We start from the raw sequence: 23,634 nt of genomic DNA on the forward strand, positions 1-23,634 counted from the left end.
CAGCTTCCTCTACCTCTGTATTTTGCTCGGTTTGGCTCTTGACTCAGCTCCAGGTAAAGTTGGGAACTTCTTCTGCAAACAGACCTTCAGCTTCTCCAGTGTGTGTTCAGGAGATGAGGGTCTCCCTTTCCCACTTCCACAGTTGGGGCGATCATAGTATTTGGGGTGTCTCCTGGGTCCTCCAGGAGCAGTCCACTTCTTTCAGAGGGTCTGTGGGTCCTCTCAGGATTGCTGGTTAGTTCTTGCAGTCAATCTGGAGCTAAAATTCACAATGCGAGCCTCCGCATGCTGCTCTGTCTGGAGCCACAATCTAGTCCTGCCTTGCGTTCGCCTTGATCTCCTGTCCTCTGTATTTTACTTCTTACACAGAGTTTCAAATAACCCCCGTTTTAAGCCTGACACTTCATCCCACCTTCAGCTGTATTCAGCATCTGCAATTTCTCAGCTTTCAGGAAGGCAACAACCTTCTTGTTGGGACTTGCCTCTTAAGTTTCATCCTTCTCAGCCTATTATGTCAGTCACTGTTATCTTTTAGCTTCCTATACTATGTAGTTCATGGTTGCGATGTCTCTTAGTTTCTGAGATGATGGTGTTTGTGTGTGTTTTTCTCATCTCCTTGTTTTGGGGTGAAAGGGCAGAAGCTCTTTATCACCTTAGGAAAACTCCGGAGTCCCTGTTCTTAATAATTAATATGTTACACTTCTGCCTGGACAAGGTTCCACCTGTTTGCTTTACACAAGAGGCCCTTCGTCCTTCTGTGTATTCTCCCACCATAGCCAAAAGGACTGTCTAAAAATGCCATCTTCCACATCACTCTTCCATGTAAGGCCCTTTAGTCACGGCTTGTCATGTTCACATTTGAGTCTCAGCAGAGTGAAGCCCTTGCCACCTGACCCAGCCCTTCAGCTTCACCTCCTGCCAGACTGCTTGCAGTCCCCAGTGTGCTGGGTCCTTCAGCTCACGGCTCACGTGATTTTCCTGCTGGCCAGAACCCCTTCTTTTTCTTTTCTGCCTGCAGAACTTCTCTGTATTCTTCAAAGCCCACTTTCCCTGGCGAACCTTCCTGATTCTGCTCCCCTTCCCTCTTTCTTTTGGCCTCCCTCTGTCTTGGGCCCCAGTCATACTGGCCACTCTTCACTCTGTGCTGCAACACATCCATCCATTCTCTTTTTTGAACAGAATGAAGCTGATGCAGAGACAGAAATTTTAGGCTAGAAGGGACCACAGAGGTTATCTAATTTTGGGGGGATGCAGACAACACTAGAGGTAAGTTGAGTCTATTCAGCTTTTTCAGGGTTTTGGTCAATATTATTTCTCCTTCCAAATATCATGCTTCTATGTGTGGCCGCTGGAACTCTTTTTTGGTTCCCTTTCTGTCTTCCTCCTCCCACACTCCAGCAGGTGGCCTAAAGCCTCACTGAGACCCCTTGCTGTAGCTTCAGTCTGTAATTGGAGGAAAGAAACACTGAGCTTTAGCAATATCATGTTCCAGTAAATAACTTTCCCTAGATGACATGGTTTTTAGGCAACTACACAAACCGAATGGGAGGTGACAACCATACACTGCAAGAAATGAATCAGAATGGCCTTTCATTACAAACAGGTGCTCTGAAAGGAAAGGCCCAAAAACAATGCGGGAAGATGGCAAAATAAATAGAAAATATTCACTATAATATTTTAAAAATCACTTAGGTCAACAGCTTTGCTATCTAATCCCCTACTCAACCTCAGAGGAGAGTGATTAAGTAGAATGTTTTCCCTTATTTCTTTCTTTGTGTAAGTGGGCAGAATATTCATTGATTCATCCAACAAATATGTATGGGATGCCTATTATGAGCGACACACTGTTAGGCATGGAAAATGATAATGATAATAATGGCAACATGTGTTGAGCATTTACTAAGTTCCAGCTACTACGTGGTTTACGTATATCATCTCATGTTGTCTTTGTAGACCTCATGTGAGGTAGGTACTATTATCTCCTTGTTGGCTGATGGGAAGCTGAGATTTAGAGAGGTTAACTATCCTGCTCCAATGGTACAGTCAGGATTCAGGCTGACTAACTCCAGAGTACTTGCTCTCAGCACTACTTTAAGTATTTGGAGCCAAATCGGAACCACTGAGTGTGGCTGGAACCATTCTCCATAGCCCCCTGCTCCACCAGAGAAGCTACTGAATATGGCTGAGAAGAGGGCAGAGAAGCACAGTGGCTTCCACCTCCCAGCACTGGCCCCAGATCCTCCTGATGAGCTGGGCCATGTATGTCTGTGGATGGGTGTCATTGGTTTAGCTGCTCTGCTAAGGCAGAGGTTGCAAACCTCCCTGGCATCCAGTGCTTGGGAGTCATTGGTGGGGTTAGTCCCTCCAGCAACAGCGTATTCTAGGCAGCTCTAAGGGTGAGGAAGTTCCTGATTACATTGATCTAGGCCCTTCCCCCATTCATTCTAGTTTTTATCCAATTCTTTTTTATTTTTATTTTTTGCAAAGTCTTTTTGATATAATCTTTCCCATCCCCCACAGAATCTGGACTTCCTACTTCCTATGATGACCCATGATTAAATTTTTAAAAAAAATTTTGCATAGATCTCCTGCTTGTCTAATGACCTATGATTGTTTTCTTTTCCTTTTTTTTTTTTTTTTTGAGATAGGGTCTTGTTCTGTCACCCAGGCTGGAGTGCAGTGGCACAATCTTGGCTCACGGCAACATCTGCCTCCCGCTTCAAGCGACTCTCTTGCTTCAGCCTCCCGAGCAGTTGGGATTACAGGCGCGTGCCAACAAACCCCGCTAATTTTTGTATTTTTAGTAGATACGGGGTTTCTCCATGTTGGCCAGGCTGGTCTTGAACTCCTGACCTTGAATGATCTGCCCGCCTCGGCCTCCCAAAGTGTTGGGATTAGAGGCGTGAGCCATCGTGCCTGGACTGATGACCTGTGATCAAAAAAAAATCTTTAACTGAAGTTTTTTTTTTTTTTTTTTTTGAGATAACTTTGATCTTTTATTATACTTTTTATAAGTATTTTCCAGACAAACAGAACTCAGGGGTGGGGAAGCACTGGCAAATAGGAAGTCCAGGGGTCATTCAAGATTATGCATTAAATCATAGCATATTTTGAAGTCATAAAACCCCAATCAAATTGTCTTTGTTTTCCAGTATTCGAGACAACAGTAAGAGAAAAACTGGGAGAGTGCATGCATGTGTGTGTGTATGTGTGCATGTGTGTATGTGGATACGTGTAAGCCTTAAGACAGCTACACACAAACATATTTATTTTCCTCCAGTCGAAAGGAAGCTCCCATTAGAATGTATAGAAACAACACACACTCCCCAGGAGATTTCTAACTGACAAGGGAGTGTCTTTAAGGTAGAGAAGAAAAGCCCAGCAGAAGGGCCCCATATGGATTTCTGGATGTTAATGGAGAGACATGCTATCTTGAGGGCCACGTGGAATATTAATGAGAAAAAAATTCAATAATGACATTAACAGAAACTGCTGTGGAAAACGCCCTAACCCAACTCACTGCTAATGATGATCCTCAAGAATCTATTGAATATGCCAAAAAATCAGAATAATATGTGCTAAGCCCAAACATTTTGGGGGAAACATTTTAGCTCCCTCAACTCAACTATACGTTTTTCAGGGTCAAGGATTTAAGAGGTTCAGTCCGCAAAATCTGTTGATGCCTATGATGTGTCATTTACAGATCTCGGTGCTGTGGATCTGGTAGTGGACAGAGCCCCTGCTCATATGCGACTTTCATTTAATTGGGCGGGGGGGGGGGGCAGACAATAATCACATAAACCTTTACTATGTCAGGAGTGACAGGTGCCATGAAATGCAGTGACAAGGTGGACAGTGAGGGGCAGGTGATATGTTTGATTATTAGCAGGAGAGGCCTCTCTCCTAATGAGGTAACAGCTGGGCAGATACTGAGTAAAGCGAGGTGAGAGAGACCTGGGGGAAGAGCATCCGACACTTCTTTCTGCATCACATAGCGGCTGGTATGTAAGGTGAGCACGACAGGTGTTTATCAATAGTAATTTATCAACTTAGTGATCCTTTGAGGTTAAGTTGACTGAGTAGATTAAAGGAACTAGAATCTGGTGAAAGGGATTAGAATCTGGCGAGTTTAATGCATTGTCTTGCCCAGTGGTTCTCAACTAGGGTAGCATTTGCCTGCCAAGGGATATTTGGCAGTATCTGGAGACATTTTGATGATCACAACCTGGGCAGGTGGGGAGGTTACTACTGGCATCTCGTGGGCAAAGTTCAAAGGGTGCTAAACACTCTATAACGCACGGAATAAGTCCATGCAGCAAAGAATTAAAAGCCCAAAGTGTCAGTAGTGCCACTGTTGATAAATCCTACCTGATACCAGATCTCTGATGAGAGTTGAGGGACTGGGCAGGAGGAGCTCTTGAGAACAACCCCATCGAGAGCGGAACATCTGCAAACCAGGCAGATCCAAGGCCGTTGGAGATGCCCTGGGGCCTCTGTTCCCAGCTTGGTGACAGACTTGGCTGGTTGGTTTCAAAGTCACGCAGGGATTTATTTATTAAACAATATTAAGTAAAAGTTTCCTGTATGGTTTTGGTATAACAGAAAACAAGGAGACAAGATGTGGTTCCAGCCATCAAAGATATTATAGCCAAGGAAGGATGGGAGGCATGAACGCAAACTCCTGCAATGTGACAAGGGCCACAGAGGGTAGAAATAAAATGACGTAGGGGAAAAGAGTAATGACTTTTGTTGGAGTGACCCAAATAGGTTTAATGTATGAGGTATCATTTGAACTGGGCTTTGACAATGGCTTTTAGTAAGCAGAGAGGGAAATGCAGGATATGCTAGGTGGGGGGTAAGATGTGAAAACAAGTAAAAAGTCAGGAAATAATCATCATCATCATAATAATATGAACTCCCACCTAATAAGTCCCCTCTATATGGTAGGTACAGTGCCAAGTACTTTATCATGATAATTGTATACTAAACTCAAAACTGATATATGCAAATCAGCTAAAGCCTAGCACAACCCAAAGTGACTTGAATTTCCATCTTACCCATTTCAAAATGATAGTACAACTGGAGTAGTGTTACCTGTGGTGTGTTGCATAAATACCGAAGCAGTTCACCGATATACTGAATGACAGTGACGTTGTATTTTCTGCAGTCATCCCAAAACTGGCTGGCTGAAAATTTAGTCCGCAAGGCAAGAGTAGCACCTACAGAGAAAGCATAGAAAGTGTCAAGAAAGAGGCCGGGCGCGGTGGCTCAAGCCTGTAATCCCAGCACTTTGGGAGGCCAAGGCGGGCGGATCACAAGGTCAGGAGATCGAGACCATCCTGGCTAACACCGTGAAACCCCGTTTCTACTAAAAAAAATACCAAAAAAAAAAAAAAAAAACTAGCCGGGCGTGGTGGCAGGTGCCTGTAATCCCAGCTACTCGGGAGGCTGAGGCAGGAGAATGGCGTGAACCCGGGGGGCAGAGCTTCCAGTGAGCCGAGATTGTGCCACTGCACTCCAGCCTGGGGCACAGATCAAGACTCTGTCTCAAAAACAAACAAACAAACAAAAAGAAAGTGTGAAGAAAGAAATGGTAGAAAAAATTCTCCCAATTATATTTAATTTGTGAACTTTGAAAGACAGAAATTTAAAAATAAATTATATTTGCAAACAAGTATTGAGTACCTTATATTCAATGCAAAAAATTAGTAAGACATGGTTTTGTTTGATAGGGGCTTCCAATCTATGGAGGAGAAGACTCATACAAAGGTCATTTTAATAAAAGTCAGCTTACAGTAAGAGATTCAAATGAGGTCCTAAAAAGGAGGGAGGGGAGAGGGACAGAGATTTCATGCCATATATATATATACACACACACACACACATATATATATAAATATTTCATGCTATATATATATATAGAGACTGTCTCAAATATACATATATACACACACATACATACGTGTGTGTGTGTGTGTGTGTGTATATATATATATATATTTGAGACAGAGTCTCATTCTATTTTTTTTTTCTTTTTTTGAGACTGAGTCTCACTCTGTCACCCAGGCTGGAGTGCAGTGGTGCCATCTTGACTCACTGCAACATCCGCCTCCTGGGTACAAGTGATTCTCTTGCCTCAGCCTCCTGAGTAGGTGAGATTACAGCTATGTGCCACCACGCCTGGTAAATTTTTTGTATTTTTAGTCGAGATGGGGTTTCCCTGTGTTAGCCAGGATGGTCTCAATCTCCTGACCTCGTGATCTGTCCCCCTCGGCCTCCCAAAGTGCTGGGATTACAGGTGTGAGCCACCGCACCTGGCCCGAGTCTTGCTCTGTTGCCCAGGCTGGAGTGCAGTGGTGCAATCTTGGCTCACTGCAACCTCCGCCTTGTGGGTTCTTGTGCCTCAGTCTCTAACTAGCTGGGATTACAGGCGGGCACCATCATGCCTGGCTAATTTTTGTATTTTGTAAGAAGTGATGGGGTTTTGCCATGTTGACCAGGCTGGTCTCAAACTCCTGACCTCAAGTGATTCGCCTGCCTCAACCTCCCAAAGTGCTGGGATTACAGGCAGGAGCCACTGTGCCTGGCTCGTTCATACAATATTTTAAATAATTTTGTGCATAAAATAAAGTTTGTGTTAAGTACTTATCTGTAGTATTTTCCACTTGTGGTGTCCTGGTGCTCAAAGAGTTTCAGATTTTGGAGTATTTTGGATTTCAAATTTTTGGATTGTGTGTGTGTGTGTGTGTGTGTGTGTGTGTGTGTGTGTGTTTGAGCTGCTATAACAATATAGTACAGACTGGGTGGCTTAAACAACATATATCTCTTGCAGTTCTGGAGGCTGGGAAGTCCCTATCAAGGTGTTGGCAGATCGGGTGTCTGGTGAGGGCATTTTCCTGGTTTGGGGATGGTCATCATCTCCCTGTGTCCTTACATGGAAGAGAACGGAGTCAGGAAAGAAGCTCTCTCCTGTCTCTTCTGATAAGGGCACTACCTTTCATGAAGGTGCTACTCTCATGACCCAATTACCTCCCAAAGACCCTACCAGCTATTGGGGGTTAGGATTTCAACACATACATTTTTGGGGGACACAAATACCCATCCATGACATGCATGCATATACACACACATATATGTGTGTGTATATACATATGTGTATATATTTTTATATATACATATACGATTATTTAAAATGAAATGCCACATGGGAGAAAAAGTTGTTTTTTAGTTCAGTCAGAAAGTTACAGATAGCTTCCTGGAAGAGGTGGCTATTGAACTTTGCGGTAACGTATACAAGTGACATAAATCCTCCTGGAAGAAGAGAGGATGGCAACTCCAATTTGAATAGTAAAGTCTGAGAAGGAAAGAGAAGAGATGGCAAGCCAAGCCAAGTATTCTGATGGAGTTGCCATCTTCTCTCCTTCTAGTAGAGCGAAAAGCTGTGGAAACAGGGGAGGCTGCAGAAGAGTGCACACAACTGAAGAAGTTTAAATCAGATGCTGATGGAGATCAACATGTAAATTTCTAAAGATGGAAATGACATGACATAGAATCTAAGATTCAAGTGTCATAACCTAGATACAGATAATTTTTTATTTTTATTTTTATTTTATTTTTCACAATTGAGGTCTCACTCTGTCAACCAGCTTGGAGTGCAGTGGTGCAATCACAGCTCACTGCAATCTTGAACTCTTGGACTCAAGCAATTCTCTTACTTCAGCCTCCTGGGTAGCTGGGACTACAGACTCGAGCCACCATGCCTGGCTATTTTTTTTTTTTTTTTTTTTTGTAGAGATGAGGTTTGCTCTGTTGCCCAGGCTGGTCTTGAACTCCTGGCCTCAAGCAATCCTCCTGCCTTGGTCTCCCAAAGTGCTGGGAATACAGGTATGAACCATTGCACCCAGCTCTAAAATATTTTAAAGGAGTTTCTCTCTTGATATACTAAACAATTACAGCATTATATTATTAGATAAGCAGGCATGAAAAAACAGATTATTTCAGATGTTTGCTTATAATATGAGTCAAATAGCCTTATTGTTAAAGCAAAATTGAAGACTGTTCCGAGCAGACAGCAACATAGCCAAATTTTACATTACTGTTCCTTGTGAGAAAATGTAAATGTGCACTCGCCTCCAACACTTTGTAGGAAAAGCTTACCAGCCACAATACATCCATGAAAGCCAATCAATAGTGCAGCACTGTGGTACAAGGGCAGAGTGATATAGATGACATCATCTGCCTTCAATCCGCTTACAAAAGTGAGGCCAGTTCCATACCATATGCGCTGATGAGTGATCATGGCCGCTTTTGGAAGACCTTTGCAAATATACAAGAGAAGGTATGAGTTAACCAAGATTGGGCATTTACAGTGTAGGAGAGAGATCTGGCTTAGGAAGATTAATCATCCTGTATTTTGAGAATTGCACTGGGAAGGGCCATGACCAGTTAGACCAGAAGTTGACAAATTTTTTCTATAAAGGACCAGAGAGTAAATGTTTTAGGCTTTGTGGGTCATACAACCTCTGTTGCAACAACTGAACTCTGCTATTGTGGTCAAAAGCAGCCATACACATACACATAAATAGAGTGTGGCTGTGTTCCAATAAAACTTTATTTATAAAAACAGGTGGGAGGCTGTATTTGGCCCACAAGCCACAGATTGCTAACTCCTGAGTTAGATGGTTAGATGGTAGTAATCTGAAGAGAAACAGAAAACAGAGGAATGAATGTCTATTGAATTTCTGCTCTGTGGCTACCATTTTGCATGAAATTTAAAAAATGTCGTTTAATTTCCATAACATATTTATGTATGACATAAACAGAATTATATTCTCCAATCCACAGATGTGAAGGCTGGGAGTCAGAGAGATTTCTTATGTACTGGAGTTAGTTTATACAAACAAAGCAAATATGAACATTTCCTTATATGTTCTTGCCTTTTCCATTAAAAAATATGCACACTCAGCCGGGTGCGATGGCTCACACCTGTAATCCCAGCACTTTGGGAGGCCAAGGTGGGTGGATCACAAGGTCAGGAGATCGAGACCATCCTGGCTAACATGGTGAAATCCCGTCTCTACTAAAAATACAAAAAATTAGCCAGGCGTGGTGGTGGGCACCTGTAGTCCCAGCTACTTGGGAGGTTGAGGCGGGAGAATGGCATGAACCTGGGAGGTGGAGGTTGCAGTGAGCTGAGATAGTGCCACTGCACTCCAGCCTGGGCGACAGAGTCAGACTCTGTCTCAAAAAAAAAAAAAAAAAAAAAAAAAAAAAAAAAAAAAAACACACTCTTTTGCATGTTTTTTTGTCTCTGCTGCTTAACACTGTTTGTTGGAGATTTGTTCATGTTTGTACATAGAGATTTTTCTTATTCATTTATTTATTCTCTTTCTCAGCTCCTTCAGAAGTCCTTTTATGAGTCTATTATAATTTATTTATACTATTTGCTGTTACAAATGATGCTGCAGTGAAGAACCTCATCCACATGGCAGTTCACATATGAATGACACCATATCTTTTGGATAAATTCACAGAAGTGAGATTGTTGTGTCAAAAGATAAAAGATGGCCAGTCCTGTAATCCCAGCACTTTGGGATGCTGAGGCAGGAGGATCGCTTGAGCCCAGGAGTTCAGCACCAGTCTGGGCAACATAGTGAGACCCCTCCTCAACAAAAAGTAAAACAAATTAGCTGGGCGTGGCAGCATGCATCTGTAGTCCTAGCTACTTGGGTGGGAGGATTGCTTGAGCCCAGGAGGTTGAGGCTACAGTGAGCCCTGATCCTGCCACTGTACTCCAGCCTGGGCAACAGATTGAGTCCCTGTCTCAAAAAAAAAGTCTTTGTAATCTTGATAAATAACTGCCACATTGCCAGTTATAAGGGGTGTCCCCATTCATTCTCCTACCAGCAATACATGAGTATGCCTGTTTCCTCCTAGCCTTGTCAATGTGTGCTCTTAAATGTTGGGACCTTTGCCAGTCAGAAAGGTGAAAAACGGTATCTCCATGTAGTTTTAGTACATTAGACTAAATGCGTTTGCATATTCTTAACCATAATTTATATACGTTTTTTGTAAGATTTTCTTCTGTTAAGTGTTTGCTTATATTGTTTCCCATGGAAGAACAGTTCAACTGGGGAGGGCATGAAGTCACTGGGAAGGGGACTAAGGAGTTTCAGATCTGAGTGGGTAAGTAGACTTCATGAAGAGGAAGACAGATCTCTGTTGACTCAGATTCTTTAATACTTGATGGTACGTTCACCGGATATTGCCCAAGTAGCAGCAACTTGTTCCGAGGCAGACAAATATGGTCAGCAACCTACCATTATTGTAAATACAATTCAAAATTCATTTTCTTTGACAATGGGCCAGTTTTTTTGTTTTGTTTTATATGTTATTATTAATATTATTTTTGAGATAGGCTTTCACTCTGTTGCCAGGCTGGAGTGTAGTGGTGTTCAAGGCTCACCACAGCCTCAGGTCAAGTGATCCTCTTGTCTCATCCCCGCAAGTATCTGGGACCACAGGTGTGCACCACCATGCCTGACTAATTTATTTATGTATATTTTTTGTAGAGACGAGGTCTTGCTTTATTGCCCAGACTGATCTTGAACTCTTGGCTTCAAGTAAGCCTCCCATCTTGGCCCCAAAGTGTTGGGATTGTAGATAAGAGCCATCGTGCCTGGCCTCTGAGTTTTTTAAAAAGAAATGCTCATCTTTGTTGCGCTGAAGTACTTTCAGAACTTTCCTAAATTAAGATTTTGTATTAATGAAGAAATGAGAATATCTGGTAACTATTATATAATTTTGTGCCAATGACTTCCTTTCAGGAACAGGAACATTTGTTCTCCAACTGTTTAAATGAATTCTTTTAATTAATGTTTACAAGAGTAACTTAGCAATTTTTTTTTTCTACAGACAGTGTCTTGCTCTGTCACCCAGCATGGGGTACAGTGGCACATCACTGTAGCCTCAGACTCCTGGGCTCAAGTGATCCTCCCACCTCTGTCTCCCAAGTAGCTAGGACTACAAGGTGTACCACTATGCCAGCTAATTTTTTAATGTTTTTGTAAAGATGGGGTCTTGCTATGTTGCCCAGCCTGGTCTCAAACTTCTGGGCTCAAGTGAACCTCCTGCCTTAGCCTCCCAAAGTTCTGAGATTATAGATGTGAGCCACTGTGCTTGGCCTAGTAAATATTTGATTCAGAGAAAACAAAAAAAGTAAAATAAACACCCATTCAATTGTCTTCCAATTAAATATAAATTCTGACTTAAGAGATTAAATCAGAGAATGCTCATTCTCCTTTTTCTCCCTAAAAGGGATTTTCTATTTGACTGTGAAAACAGCATTATAACAAAGTTTCATACTTGTTTACACAGTACTAAGACTGGATTTCCCCCTCACTAACCAAGGGCTCAATCCTTTCTCAAATAAACATTTACAATTTAATTTTACCATTCTATTAAGAAATAATGATAAAAGTCCCATATGTTAAGGGAATGTCTGTATGCAGCAGAAGCAATTGGTTAATTGTGCCAGCTCACCTTTCTGTTGGCCTGGCAATAAAAATAAAAAAATAAAAAAATGAGAGATATTATGTTTTGGGCACCAGCTTTAATATATCAATTCTGGCTTCTTCTCATTTACTTAAATACTTAGCAAAAGTGACCGTATGAAGTGAGGCCAACAATCAGGTTAAACTCAGGTCCAGGAACTGTGAGCTCAGGTGGGTGTTGAGGGCCTGTCGAGGCGAAGGAGACAGTTCCTGTCAGCTGTAGCTGAGATAAAAGGCTCAAAGGACATTTTAGCCTGGTCTGTTGATTATTTAACAAGGAGAAGACATGTATTAGCTGCTTAAATTAAATTAAAATTTTAATCAACAGAGGTAAAAGACTCACAGATTCAATTTTCCAATATTGATAATAGTAATTGGCATGCTGGGGCTGGCTTCCTGTCCTTCTTTTAAATATACCCCTCAGGCTTCATATTATTACATTTTGGTCTTCCTGGCCTATAGTAGGCAGACACTAAATATCTATCACATGAAGAAACAAGAAGGTACTAGGGATAGAGCTGTCAATTGTATGAGCTGTGGAATCAGCCTCCAAGGTGAATCCTGACAGTTCTAATGCTTATCTTGGGAAGTTCTTAACCTCTCTAAGTATCATTTTCTGAATCTCTAAAATGGAAGTAAAAATAGTACCCATGTCAAGAGTAGGGGCAGAATCTTATCAACAAATGTTGTAAAGCCCCTTGAAGAATGCCTAGTACACATACTACCCTTAATATTGCTTCTTCCATATAGCAGTGCTCCCATGACATTGTTAATTGGTAGTATTTCTTCTTAGTGGCTCATAATGGTGCAGCTTACAGTTGAAGGCATCCTAGATTTGATGAAATACAGTGTTTTAGGCCTTATGCTATAGCCACCCCACATCCACAGCACCAAACAGCTCCAAATCAGTATTGCATGGGAAGATAATGGTTAAAACATTTATATAAACAGAACCCCCAATTGTTCACTGGTCTTCTCCTGTGTTCCATTTATAATCAATTATAAAGTCTATATGGACTCCGGACATAATATAATCAAAACACAACAAGCATGAAAAACAATTCCAACTACCCATTCAGTGTCAAATCTCATTCATCATCATAACTCCTTCTGTAGTTCTTGGTTAACCTCTTTATCTGTTCTATACCAACTGGGGGAAAATATGCATAGCTTGGAGAAACCCAAATGAGATCACATGCTATGAAATAAGATCAGTTCCCACAGGCAAATAACTAAATCTCCTGAAGTATTAGTTATCCAATAAGTTTTGCCAAAGAAAGAGATTTGAAAACCTGTGCCAACATTTAACTCCTTCAGATCCATTTTTTTTGGGAATCCCCCCTTTATTTTTACCTGTGGTTCCAGAAGTGTAGATGTATAAGGCAGGAGTGGAAAAAGTGACTTCAGACCTCCATGACTCTGGGGTAGGTTCAGCTGATACTTCATCCACTTTGTCCAGGAAAGAGTCAACCCCATCTGTGTTAGAAGTTCTGCTCACATAATAGATGGACACATCATCTTTTTTAAGGCTTGGCAGTATCTCTTCAACAGCTGCTTGTAGGTCTTAATTTAATAAGAAAAAAATCAAAACAACTAAATCAGTCTATTAAAGTTCTATTAGTGCATCAATAAGCATCATAATTTTATTTTCAGCATAATTTTTTGCTTAAATGTGTGGACATGACAAATGATGCTTATCATTATGTATTTTATATTATTATTATTATTATTTTAATGGAGAGGGGGTCTATGTCAACCAGGCTGGTCTTGAACTGCTGGCCTCAAGCAATCCTCCCATCTTGGCCTCCCAAAGTGTGGGGATTACAGAGCTCGTGAGCCACTGCACCCAGCCCTATTGTGCATTTTAAACATGAAATTTACTACATTTGAAAAAAAATCACGAGATTCCAATACTGAGGGAAGGTTGAGTTTTGATGGTTTCACAAGCATAGCAGATGGTTGGCTGAAATCTGTACTTCTTGTGGCAAGTGCAAACCAATGGACATACGGGCAAAACCCAAGAAATATCAGTGTGTAACTGATATATATCTAAATATAACTCCAGAAATAAATTTAGCTATTCCTAATATGTGCCACACAGGACTAAAGATGAAAAAAAGAGAGAAAATTTTAAGGAAGGAGAAGAGAAATGAAAAGAAGGGAGCCATGCTAATTAACAAAGATGATAGAAGCTAACTTTATGTAAAATTTTTTCTTATGCATCAGTAACAAGTAATTTCCTAGAAAGGTTAAACTGATCTGAGAAATAAGCTCTAAATTTCATAAGCACATTCTCCAATCTGAGGGGAAAAAAAGGAGTGATTAATTTAGAGCAGTGTTTCCCAACCTGTGGGTCATAATTACAGTAGTGGATTGTTAAAATCATTTAAACTGAGCGATATTTTAAAAAATGAAAAATACTTAAAAGAAGGAAATAGAAATTTTGAAGCACATGTTAACATAGTGAAAGGTAACAGTTCTACTGACAGTTCTACTGCTTATCTTGAGAAGTTCTTAACCTCTCTAAGCATCATTTTCTGAATCTCTAAAATGGAAGTAAAAATAGCACCCATCTCAAAAGTGGTGGCAGAATCTTATCAACAAATATTATAGAGCTCCTTGAACAACGCCTAGTACACACTACCCTTAATATTACTTTTTCCATATAGCAGTATTCCTATAACACTGTTATAGGAACTATTCTTAATAGATGAACAGGGCTATTCATTTTTAAAAGTTTTGTTTCAGTTATGTGGGTGTGTGGGTACTGGGTCATGCACAAAAGTATTTCTTACTGGGTTAAGGTCAAACATTTTAAAGGCACTGATTTAATATGCAAACCACATTTCAGGCTTGCTACTTGGATTTTGTGCCTTTAGGCCGTAAAATGAGACTGCTTTTAAGCCTACTTGTCTTGAATTGTGATAACGGAAGTGAATATACTTATTCTTTTTTTTTTTGTTTTGAGACGGAGTCTCGCTCTGTCACCCAGGCTGGAGTGTAGTGGCACGATTTCAGCTCACTGCAATCTATGCCTTCCGGGTTCAGGCCATTCTCCTGCCTCAGCCTCCCAGTAGCTGGGACTACAGGCACCCGCCACCATGCCCGTCTAATTTTTTGTATTTTTCGTAGAGACAGGGTTTCACAGTGTTGTCCGGGATGGTCTTGATCTCCTGACCTCGTGATCCACCCACCTCGGCCTCCCAAAGTGCTGGGTAGGAAGGTAACTAAATGTCACAGGGAATTACCTTGGGGAGGCTATACCTAATTCATCTGATATGCTTTGTTTTTCAGATGTTTGTGTATGATATCTCCATGAAGACAAGAAATATCACCAGGATAGATGCATTTAAAATAAAAAAAAAATTTTAATCAAAAGACTCATGCACCTGGTAACAATAAATCAAATAGTACAAAAGGGTTTATAATGAAAATAAACAAGTCCTTACCCAGGCCTTCCTCACAACTAAAGCTACTGCCTAGGGGAAACCACTGTCAATTTTTAAAATTAAATTAAATTAAATTTATTTATTTTGAGATGAAGTCTCACTTTGTCACTCAGGCTGGAGTGCAGTGGCGCGATCTTGGATCACCGCAAGCTCCACCTCCCGGGTTCATGCCATTCTCCTGCCTCAGCCTCCCAAGTAGCTGGGACTACAGATGCCTGCCACCACACCTGGCTAATTTTTTTTTTTTTTTTTTTTTTTTTTTTGTATTTTTAGTAGAGATGGGGTTTCACTGTGTTAGCCAGGATGGTCTTGATCTCCTGACCTCGTGATCCACCTACTTTGGCCTCCCAAAGTGCTGGGATTACAGGTGTGAGCCACAGCACCCAGCCCACCATTGTCAATTTTTTAAAAGCTGTTTCTTCTGGCAATTACCTCTCCATCACCAAAAAATATGCATTTCCTGCTAGTTCTTGGCCTATCAATTTTGATTCCTACTTCCATTTCACCCTGTCCATTTCTGACAGTTATTATCTTCACTTTACATTGTCTAGGGTAATAGCATTTACATTTAACATTTATTCTGATACCATTATTCTGTCTTCCCAGCTTTATGGATTTGCTCTAGAAGCTGAAAAGCAACAATCAGAATCAACACAATTATGACTATGAAAATACTCACTGCAGAGCCAAGTAAAGTGCTATGATTGTACTTTCTTTATTAAACAGTTCTCTTTTTTCCTTTTGCCCCAAGAATCTCTATTCCCCTCCTTTACATTTTTTTTTTTTTAAATTTTTGTCTGGTTGCTCTCTAGTCCTTCAGCACTCCAGAAAGGTTACCAGAAATATGACTGTTGCAGAAACTGGGATGGCAGCATCCACTCCTGTGCCACTGCCTTGGCTCACGTCCTCATTGTATCCTACCTAGATTATTGCTATAGCCTCCTGACCAATGTCCTGCCCTTGAGTCTCTTCCTGCTTCTAATTTATCAGCTTCACTCTCATCCAACTTCTTGCTGCCACCTTGTTTTTCAGGGCTGTTCATCCCTTGTCACAGAATCCACTCCCCTTATTCGGGAGGTCCAGAGGTCCCTCCCAGTCCCACTCCTGCTGGTATTCTGTGTCATCTCCTACTCTCTACCTCTTGCCCTCTTTCCTCTAACCACACTGATGTATGGACAATCTCTGAAGGTACCCGCATGTTCATGTCTCATTACTTTTGTCCAGGTTGTTTCATGGTCTCTCACCGGCTGGTCACCTGGAAAACTCCTGCTTATCCTTCAAGACTCAGTGTAGGTAGCACTTCTTTTCTGTTACCTTCCCCCCCTCTGCAAAGTTAGCTGCTCCCTTCTACAGCTCCCATAGGAGCCCGTATTTACAATTATCAGGGCACTTATATACAGTCTGATAGGGTTCAATTTTTTTTTTTCTTTTGAGACAGGGTCCTGCTCTGTCTCCCAGGCTGGAGTGCAGTGGTGTGATCATGGCTTACTGCAGCGTCAACCTCCTGGGCTCAAGTGATCCTCCCATTTCAGCCTCCCAAGTAACTGGGACTACAGGAGTACCATATGCCCAGCTAACTTTTTGTAGAGATGGTGTCCCACTACGTTGCCCAGGCTGATCTCTAACTTTTGAGCTCAAGCAATCCTCCCACCTCTGCCTTTCAAAGTGCTGGGATTACAGGTGTGAGCTACCATGCCTGGCAGATGTGGTTTAATTCATTTTCTCCTCTATTAGGGAGATCTTTGAAATTAAGATCATAACCAAATCATCTTTGCATCCCCAGAACTACTAGATAAGTGCTCAATAAATGTTTATAATTGAAAAAAATTTGCACAAAGTATGATATTAGTGTGGAAGAGACAGAGTAATAAGCTAAAGCTGCTTAAAGGATTCAGATCTGCGAGTTGATAAATCTTTAAGAAAACATAATGTAAGATGAAATAATTTCTGAGATACAAGTATGCCTTGCTTACAAGTAAGGGCCCACAGAGGTAAATTTAAAAACAGCAACTCCTACTGCTAAAGAACTGTGAAATCTCCTGTCTTTCCTCCTGTCATGAGACTCAGGGTCCATAGTCAAACAACCCGTTCATAAGTTACCTGGATCCATTCTCATTCCCTCCCTCCCAACATTTATTCAACATCTGTTTAAAGAGTGTTCCCTGTGTGCCAGGCAGGTCTCTACACGATGGATATGACAGTGAGCAAAACACTGTCCCTGTTTTCATAGAGCCCAGGTCTAATAGAGGAGAAACAAACAAAAATCAAAATAAGTGGCCATAGGTGTCACAACTGGAGAAGGAGAAGGTATTTGGGGAGCAGGTGGTGGGCGGGGGGCAGAAAGACGACCTAGAAGAAGTGCCCTGTAAACTGAGACCTGAAAGATGAGCAGACGGTGGAGATGAAGATCCGCTGGGACTGACTAAGCCTGCGTCTGGGCAGTGGAACCGCTTATGCAAAGGCCCAGAGCCAACGCAGCCTGAGGCCCGAGTAACCAAAAGAGGTTAAAGCTGACTGGAATGTGGAGTAGGAGGGGAATAAGGTTGGGAGAAGAGGCTGGAGACTTAGAAAGCAGGTCCCTGAGGGCCTGGCTTAAGCCAGGCAAGTAGACTGGAGGGGCAGTGAGCAGAGGTAGGGAGACCAGCTGTTAGATGAAGCTTGTCTACACTGTGGAGGCAGCAGTGGGTAGAGAGAAGTGAATGTACTCAAGAGATATCTGGTATGTAGAATAGATAGGACTTAGTAACAGTCTTTTTTTCTTTTTTTTCTTTTTTCTTTTTCACCTCCAAGTAATCATCTTAATGGGGGGAAAATGGTAGGTCAAAAGGGACTTTAAGTTTTTCCGTACTTTTTTTTTTTTTTTTTTTAAGAAAAATGTACTCACAGCTAGCCTGGGCAACATGGCAAAACACCTCTATAAAAAAATACACACAAAAAAAATGTTAGCCGGATGTGGTGGCGCACACCTGTAGTCCCAGCTACTTTGGAGGCTGAGGTGGGAGGATCACCTGAGCCTGGGAGGTCAAGGCTGCAGTGAGCCATGATTATGTTACTGGACTCCAGCCTGGGCAACAGAGTGAGACCCTGTCTCAAAAAAAAAAAAAAAAAAAAAAAGGAAACTTAAAAAAAAGAAAAATGTACTCAGGTATTAGTATGAAACATTAATAATAACAAAAGGAAATGTAATTAAGCTGGTGTCATGCTTGATCACAGTCTAAGCAACTTCACATCATGTGTACTTCATTCATGTTCCTAGCTGGCCCTCTGCAGGCATGTAGTCTGTGATTCCTGACCTTTTATGCAAGTCATCTAATCTGAAGGGAGGGCCATTGCCCCTGCCCTACACCATTTCCTTCCATCTCCTGTAGGCTGTTGGTATAGATTTGTTATTTGGGCAGACTTGAGTTTCCAGTGGCTTGCCAACCATATCAGGACACACTATGGAAGCCTTTCTTCCCTTAAAGATGTAGAAAGAAAAAATGAAATTTGAAAGGAAATTCTGGATGTGAATCTACCTGTCAACTATCTAGTTGATATTTAATGTCTTTTTTTTATTTTGAGATGGAGTCTCACTCTGTCACCCAGGCTGGAGTGCAATGGTGTGATCTCAACTCCCTGCAATATCTGCCTCCTGGGTTCAAGCGATTCTCCTGCCTCAGCCTCCCGAGTAGCTGGGATTACAGATGCCTGCCACCACACCCGGCTAATTTTTGTACTTTTGGTAGAGATGGGGCTTCACCATGTTGGCCAGGCTGGTCTTGAACTCCCAACCTCAAGTGTGATCTACCAACCTTGGCCTCCCAAAGTGTTGTGATTACAGGCATGAGCTACTGTGCCTGGTTGGCCTACATATTTTCTAATTTAAGCATAAAATATCTATCTATCTTTTATACTTCTTATTGTAAAGTCTGCTCATCTAAGAGTGAGTATCAACTAGAACATATAAGCTATAATTCTATTTGTCAAGGTTGGGTTCTCTGAGACTCTGAGATGTGCATGCAGGAGTGCTCTTGGGAATGGGACCTGTGAGGCTGCAAGGGAAGTAGACTGGATAGAGGGAGACATTGAACTGTAATGCAGACACATCAGAAGCCTCCCTCAGCAGATCCTCTAATCCTAAGGGGACTCTGGACCTGGGATGCCCTTCAGGGTTGTCCCAAATTAAGGGAGGTAGGCTGTGCCTTCACACCTGCCCTTTGACCAGCCCAATGGACTTACGCTGGGGTGGTGGTGCTTAACCTTGGGCAAAGTGTCTCTCTTCATCCAAGGACAAGTCCTGGGAGAGGTCTCAGCTGAGAGCTCCCAGGTGCTGAAGAGTGAGTCTGTCAGTCCTAAAGCGGGGATCTGGGTGGCACATCACAGCATGCACCCACCTCTCTCATTACTAATAACAAACATTTAAAACTTTCATTTGCATAGAACTGTTGGTATAGTTTTATATATATATCATTTCACATAATTTTCATAAAAACCCTGTGATATAGATACCAGTAATCTTATTTCTACAAATGAGAAGAGATTCACCAAGCCAGTGTATGGAGGGTCACGTGCAAAATGAAAAGAATCATTCTGGGTTTCTGAGATTCCCACCTCCTTGTATGAGCCATTCAGATTAAGTTCTAGCAAAGTGCCTTAGTTCTTGGAAGAGGCTGGCTGCTTGGCCTTCTGCTCAGTGCTTGTTCAATCATGTGGATCTGCCTTTAATGAGTAACATGGATGATCTTTTCTTGAAGAGCAAAACCTCAAGCTTTATTGAAAGTTTGAGTATGAGAAACAGTAGTCACAGAAAGTTGCCTAAAGGGTGTAGAGCAGCTCCATCAGTTAGTTCTTCATCAGTATAGTTTTAAGTTATAGACTGAAATAAACCCTTAGAGAAAGAGCACACACTTGGGTGTTGAAAAATCAAGTGATTACAACACCACTCCCCCATCCCCTTAAAGTCTGTTCAAAGAAAATTTTAAAAAATTAAGGTAGCATATTAAGTCTGTCCCTGCCTTTTTTTTTTTTTTTAAGGAAAAAGGAATTTTCTGAATAAACAAGCCCATTGCTAGAAGGCAGGGAGATTGGGTGGGTGGTGAGCTGAATCAATCTTCATTACTAAGGCGTTAGGTGCTCAGGCTAAACCTGCAGCTTTCCAATAGGAAAACATTCAGTTTAGTAGCTTGTTCTGCTACTAGACTGCCTCAGTGAATGAGTAACTGACTGGATTAAACAAAACACCCCAGAAATATTTACCAAGAAGGTAAGGTCCAAAAGGAAGGTAGTGAAAGGAAATGTACTCTCATCATGAAATGGTTGGTTAATGAGCAAGTCAAGCTTGAAGGTTTATCTCTTTTCTTCACTCAGGAAAGCAACTGAAACACAAACTAGTGCTATTAATAACATAGTCCTTGAAGACAATCTAAAAATAGTTCCTAAAATGCCATTTGTAACTGTAATTTTGTATCTCAATCATTGGCAGTTTGGAATGATAGTATTTTGTACAGCAAGATGACACATATTATAATACTATATATATATGTAGAGAGAGACGTGTGTGTACTCCTCCCTCTTCCCCACACAAAACAAACCACCCAGAGGTCATAAAAATGCTTAAGTTCCACCAGGAGTAAGCAAAAATTTAACAAGGAAATACATTCTCATTTTACATTTATGTAATTAAGTAGTAATCTCCTTGATGTTAATTTTTATTTCTCCAAGTTAAAGTTCTTGCTTATATGAACTCTTGCTTTCTAGATAGCCCTGGAATCAAAGGTAATTCCTTATCCTGAGTTACTAGGTCACACAAAGCCTTACATAATTGTTAGCATTTGATATCTGTAAGCAACCATGTCATCTGTCTACCAACGATCTACTTCCTTTTTCTCAGAGGCTGTGGGAAGGTCCTTTTCAAATACTAGCCACTTATTATATAGAATAATCTGAACTCTATCCTTATCTTTCAGATTCAATAACATTAACACCTGATTCAGAGTTTGTTTTTACCTCTTAATTCCCTGTTTCTGAAGAAAATAAAGTGCATTCCCATATATGCCAGCAAAGTGCTAATTTGGTTCTTGGATGGAGATGTACAATCACCTCCTTTGCAAGCTTCAGTTAAGAGCAGTGAAAGAAGAAAAATTTTAGAGAATATCTTTAAGCTACCTTTCCTTGGGCTACTAGGCTGGGAAACCCAGTCCTTGGATATATTAATCATTTGGTGTCTGGGTTTCTGTCCTTGCAAAGGGTCCTCCACCATCCTACTCACAGATCCTTTCCAGCCCATCCTGTGCTCACCACCGGCTTGCTCGCTGCACTGAGACCCGAGGAGAGCACCGCTGTCCTACCGTGCACTGCCAGAGGGCTGGACTCGGTCATTGATTAGGAGGACATTTGGGAGATAAGTAAGCCTGTAGTAGGGTAAGGCTGGGCCCAGCGGAGATTGAGTTTAAATGGATATTTTCACATTTGATTTTGTTACATCATTTTTCAGGCCCTCATGCCCAACCCAGTGATCCTTAAGCTTCAGGGAAGAAAGCCTGTCACAATCAACCAGAATAATGGAACCCATTAATTCAACAGACATTATCTATCTATTATGTATGTACACATGTATGCATCCACCCATCCATCTACCTACCTACCTACCTGCCTACCTACCTACCTATCTGGATAGTCTCACTCTGTCACCCTGGCAGTGGTGTGATCTTGGCTCACTGCAACCTCTGCCTCCCAGGTTCAAGTGATTCTTGTGCCTCGGCCTCCCGAGTAGCTGGGATTACAGGTGCCCGCCCCATGCCCGACTAATTTTTGTATTTTTAATAGAGACAGGGTTTCACCATGTTGGCCAGGCTGATCTCAAACTCCTGACCTCAGGTCAGGAGGCCCATCTTGGCCTCCCAAAGTGTTGAGATTACAGGCATGAGCCACCACGCCCTGCCCAACAGACATTTATTGACTGCCTACTATGTGCTAGACATTACTAGGGAATTATTCAAAGATATATGAGAGAATTCTAAGCCTTTGAGACAAAGTGCATTGAAGCACCTCATTTAAGTTACTCCTTGGGCAGCCCAAATAGGTGAGAAGAGTGATTAGATTATTTCTGTGCCTTGATTCTGGACTAAAGTTGGCATTAGAAAATTAAATATTTCCTTCTGTGGAAGTGAGGCCACTGCTGTTGGCCATTCTTTGGACTCTCTGAGTCCCTATTTTTTCCATTTCCTGAGTCCCTTCAGGAAACAGCTTAAAAAAATGACTATTATTAAGTCCAGCCTGCCATTGTTCTTACATCGCAATACACTTTAATGAAGCATCTCACTGTTTTAAGCACCTGATCAGAAGTGCCTCTGGTGCTCCTTTTGCCTGGAATGCCCCCTTCCCCCAATGCATTTGTCCAGCTCAATAGTCAGTGCCCCCAAAAAGCCTTCTCTTGACCTCTGCTTGTTTTCCTACAGCACTTGTAGCTCTCCCAGCACACCGAGCACATTCTCCTGGGTGTCACAATCATTTGTGCATGCGGTTTAGTTCTTTTACTGGACTGTAAGATCCTTGAACGAATTCATCTTCTTATTTCTCCATCCCATCATGGCAGAGAGAAAACTAGCTTGCACATTGTTGGGACTCTCTCTTTCTTTTTCTTTTTCTTTTTTTTTTGTGGCTTCTCCTCCAAATGTTTCTTGCTTTGAAAATCAAATTGTCGTACCATCAGTTTTTCTCAATCTAAACTCAAAAGTTTGGATGACAAGGGTTATCCTTGGTCTCAACACTTGTTTTGTAATGAAGTTCTTCGGTCTTAGAGCTTTTAATGATGCAATATTTTTGAAAGCTATTGTAAGCATTTTCCTTTATCACATTGTTTAAAGGAGGTCTAATTTTGCTTTCTGCAACCTTGCAACAGCAGGTCAAAGGTAATCTGGAACATTTTATAACTTATCTGGGACTCAGTTTTGCAACAGAGAGTATCTTTAACTGTTACTAAAGCCTTGTATCAGAGTAGTGCCTACACGGTGGGAGCCTCGCATGGCTGTGTTGAGTTAGACAGTGTATATACCCTGCTAGTGAGCTGACGAGGGGACCTTCAGGAGACCTGGGTTATCTACCTGGTAGAAGAGCTAGTTTAATGATGGTCTTGATGCTAGGATAAATGGAAACAGAACAAATGTACTATTTCAGTCCTCTTTTGTAGGTTTTTATAAACTATCCCATATTGTGTGAAATAAAATATATTTTACTGTCTCACCCATATTCTGTATTTGGAAAGTTGTGTGAGAAACTACTGGCCCAGCCAGTTGGCTTTTATTAATTACAACATTGATACAGGTTCTTATCGTTGGAGACAATTTTTCCATGTGATTACCTAGATCATACCCTGCCCTGGAGAATGATCATGACATGTACAGCAGAGAGAAAGTCATATTCTCCGGGAAACAGTGCTGCTGCTTGATTCAGGGAAGTGTTTGTGAGTCTTGACTTTCTGTAACTACAGTAAAATTGGAAGGAGTAATTGAGTACTGAAATTCCTGTACTCAACCCTGCAGGGTTGAGTCCTGTTAAGTTTTATAAAGAAGCCCCCAAATTCATAACAACTGGATCAATCCTCATGATAAATGCCTCTGTGCTGGTCCTTTACATATACTGCAGAATTTAACTGA

The 23,634-nt window shown here is 41.5% G+C and overlaps 1 protein-coding gene across 2 annotated transcripts in view; it reads right to left on the reverse strand.

The window, feature by feature from the left end:
• LOC100998161 (very long-chain acyl-CoA synthetase) overlaps positions 1 to 23,634 on the reverse strand; it is a 54,516-nt gene that overhangs the window by 25,879 nt on the left and 5,003 nt on the right. The window contains exons 2-4 of one of the 2 annotated variants that reach the window (XM_009210141.4): positions 12,906 to 13,115; positions 8,158 to 8,316; positions 5,095 to 5,219 (exon numbers count right to left, since the gene is read on the reverse strand). In XM_009210141.4, coding sequence (XP_009208405.3) covers positions 5,095 to 5,219; positions 8,158 to 8,316; positions 12,906 to 13,115 — 494 coding nt within the window. The remainder of the gene's footprint in view (positions 1 to 5,094; positions 5,220 to 8,157; positions 8,317 to 12,905; positions 13,116 to 23,634) is intronic. The other variant, XM_021940552.2, reaches the window with a different exon arrangement.

The sequence above is a fragment of the Papio anubis genome, unplaced genomic scaffold (genome assembly GCF_008728515.1).
Source record: "Papio anubis isolate 15944 unplaced genomic scaffold, Panubis1.0 scaffold50, whole genome shotgun sequence".
NCBI classification, from domain to species: domain Eukaryota; kingdom Metazoa; phylum Chordata; class Mammalia; order Primates; family Cercopithecidae; genus Papio; species Papio anubis.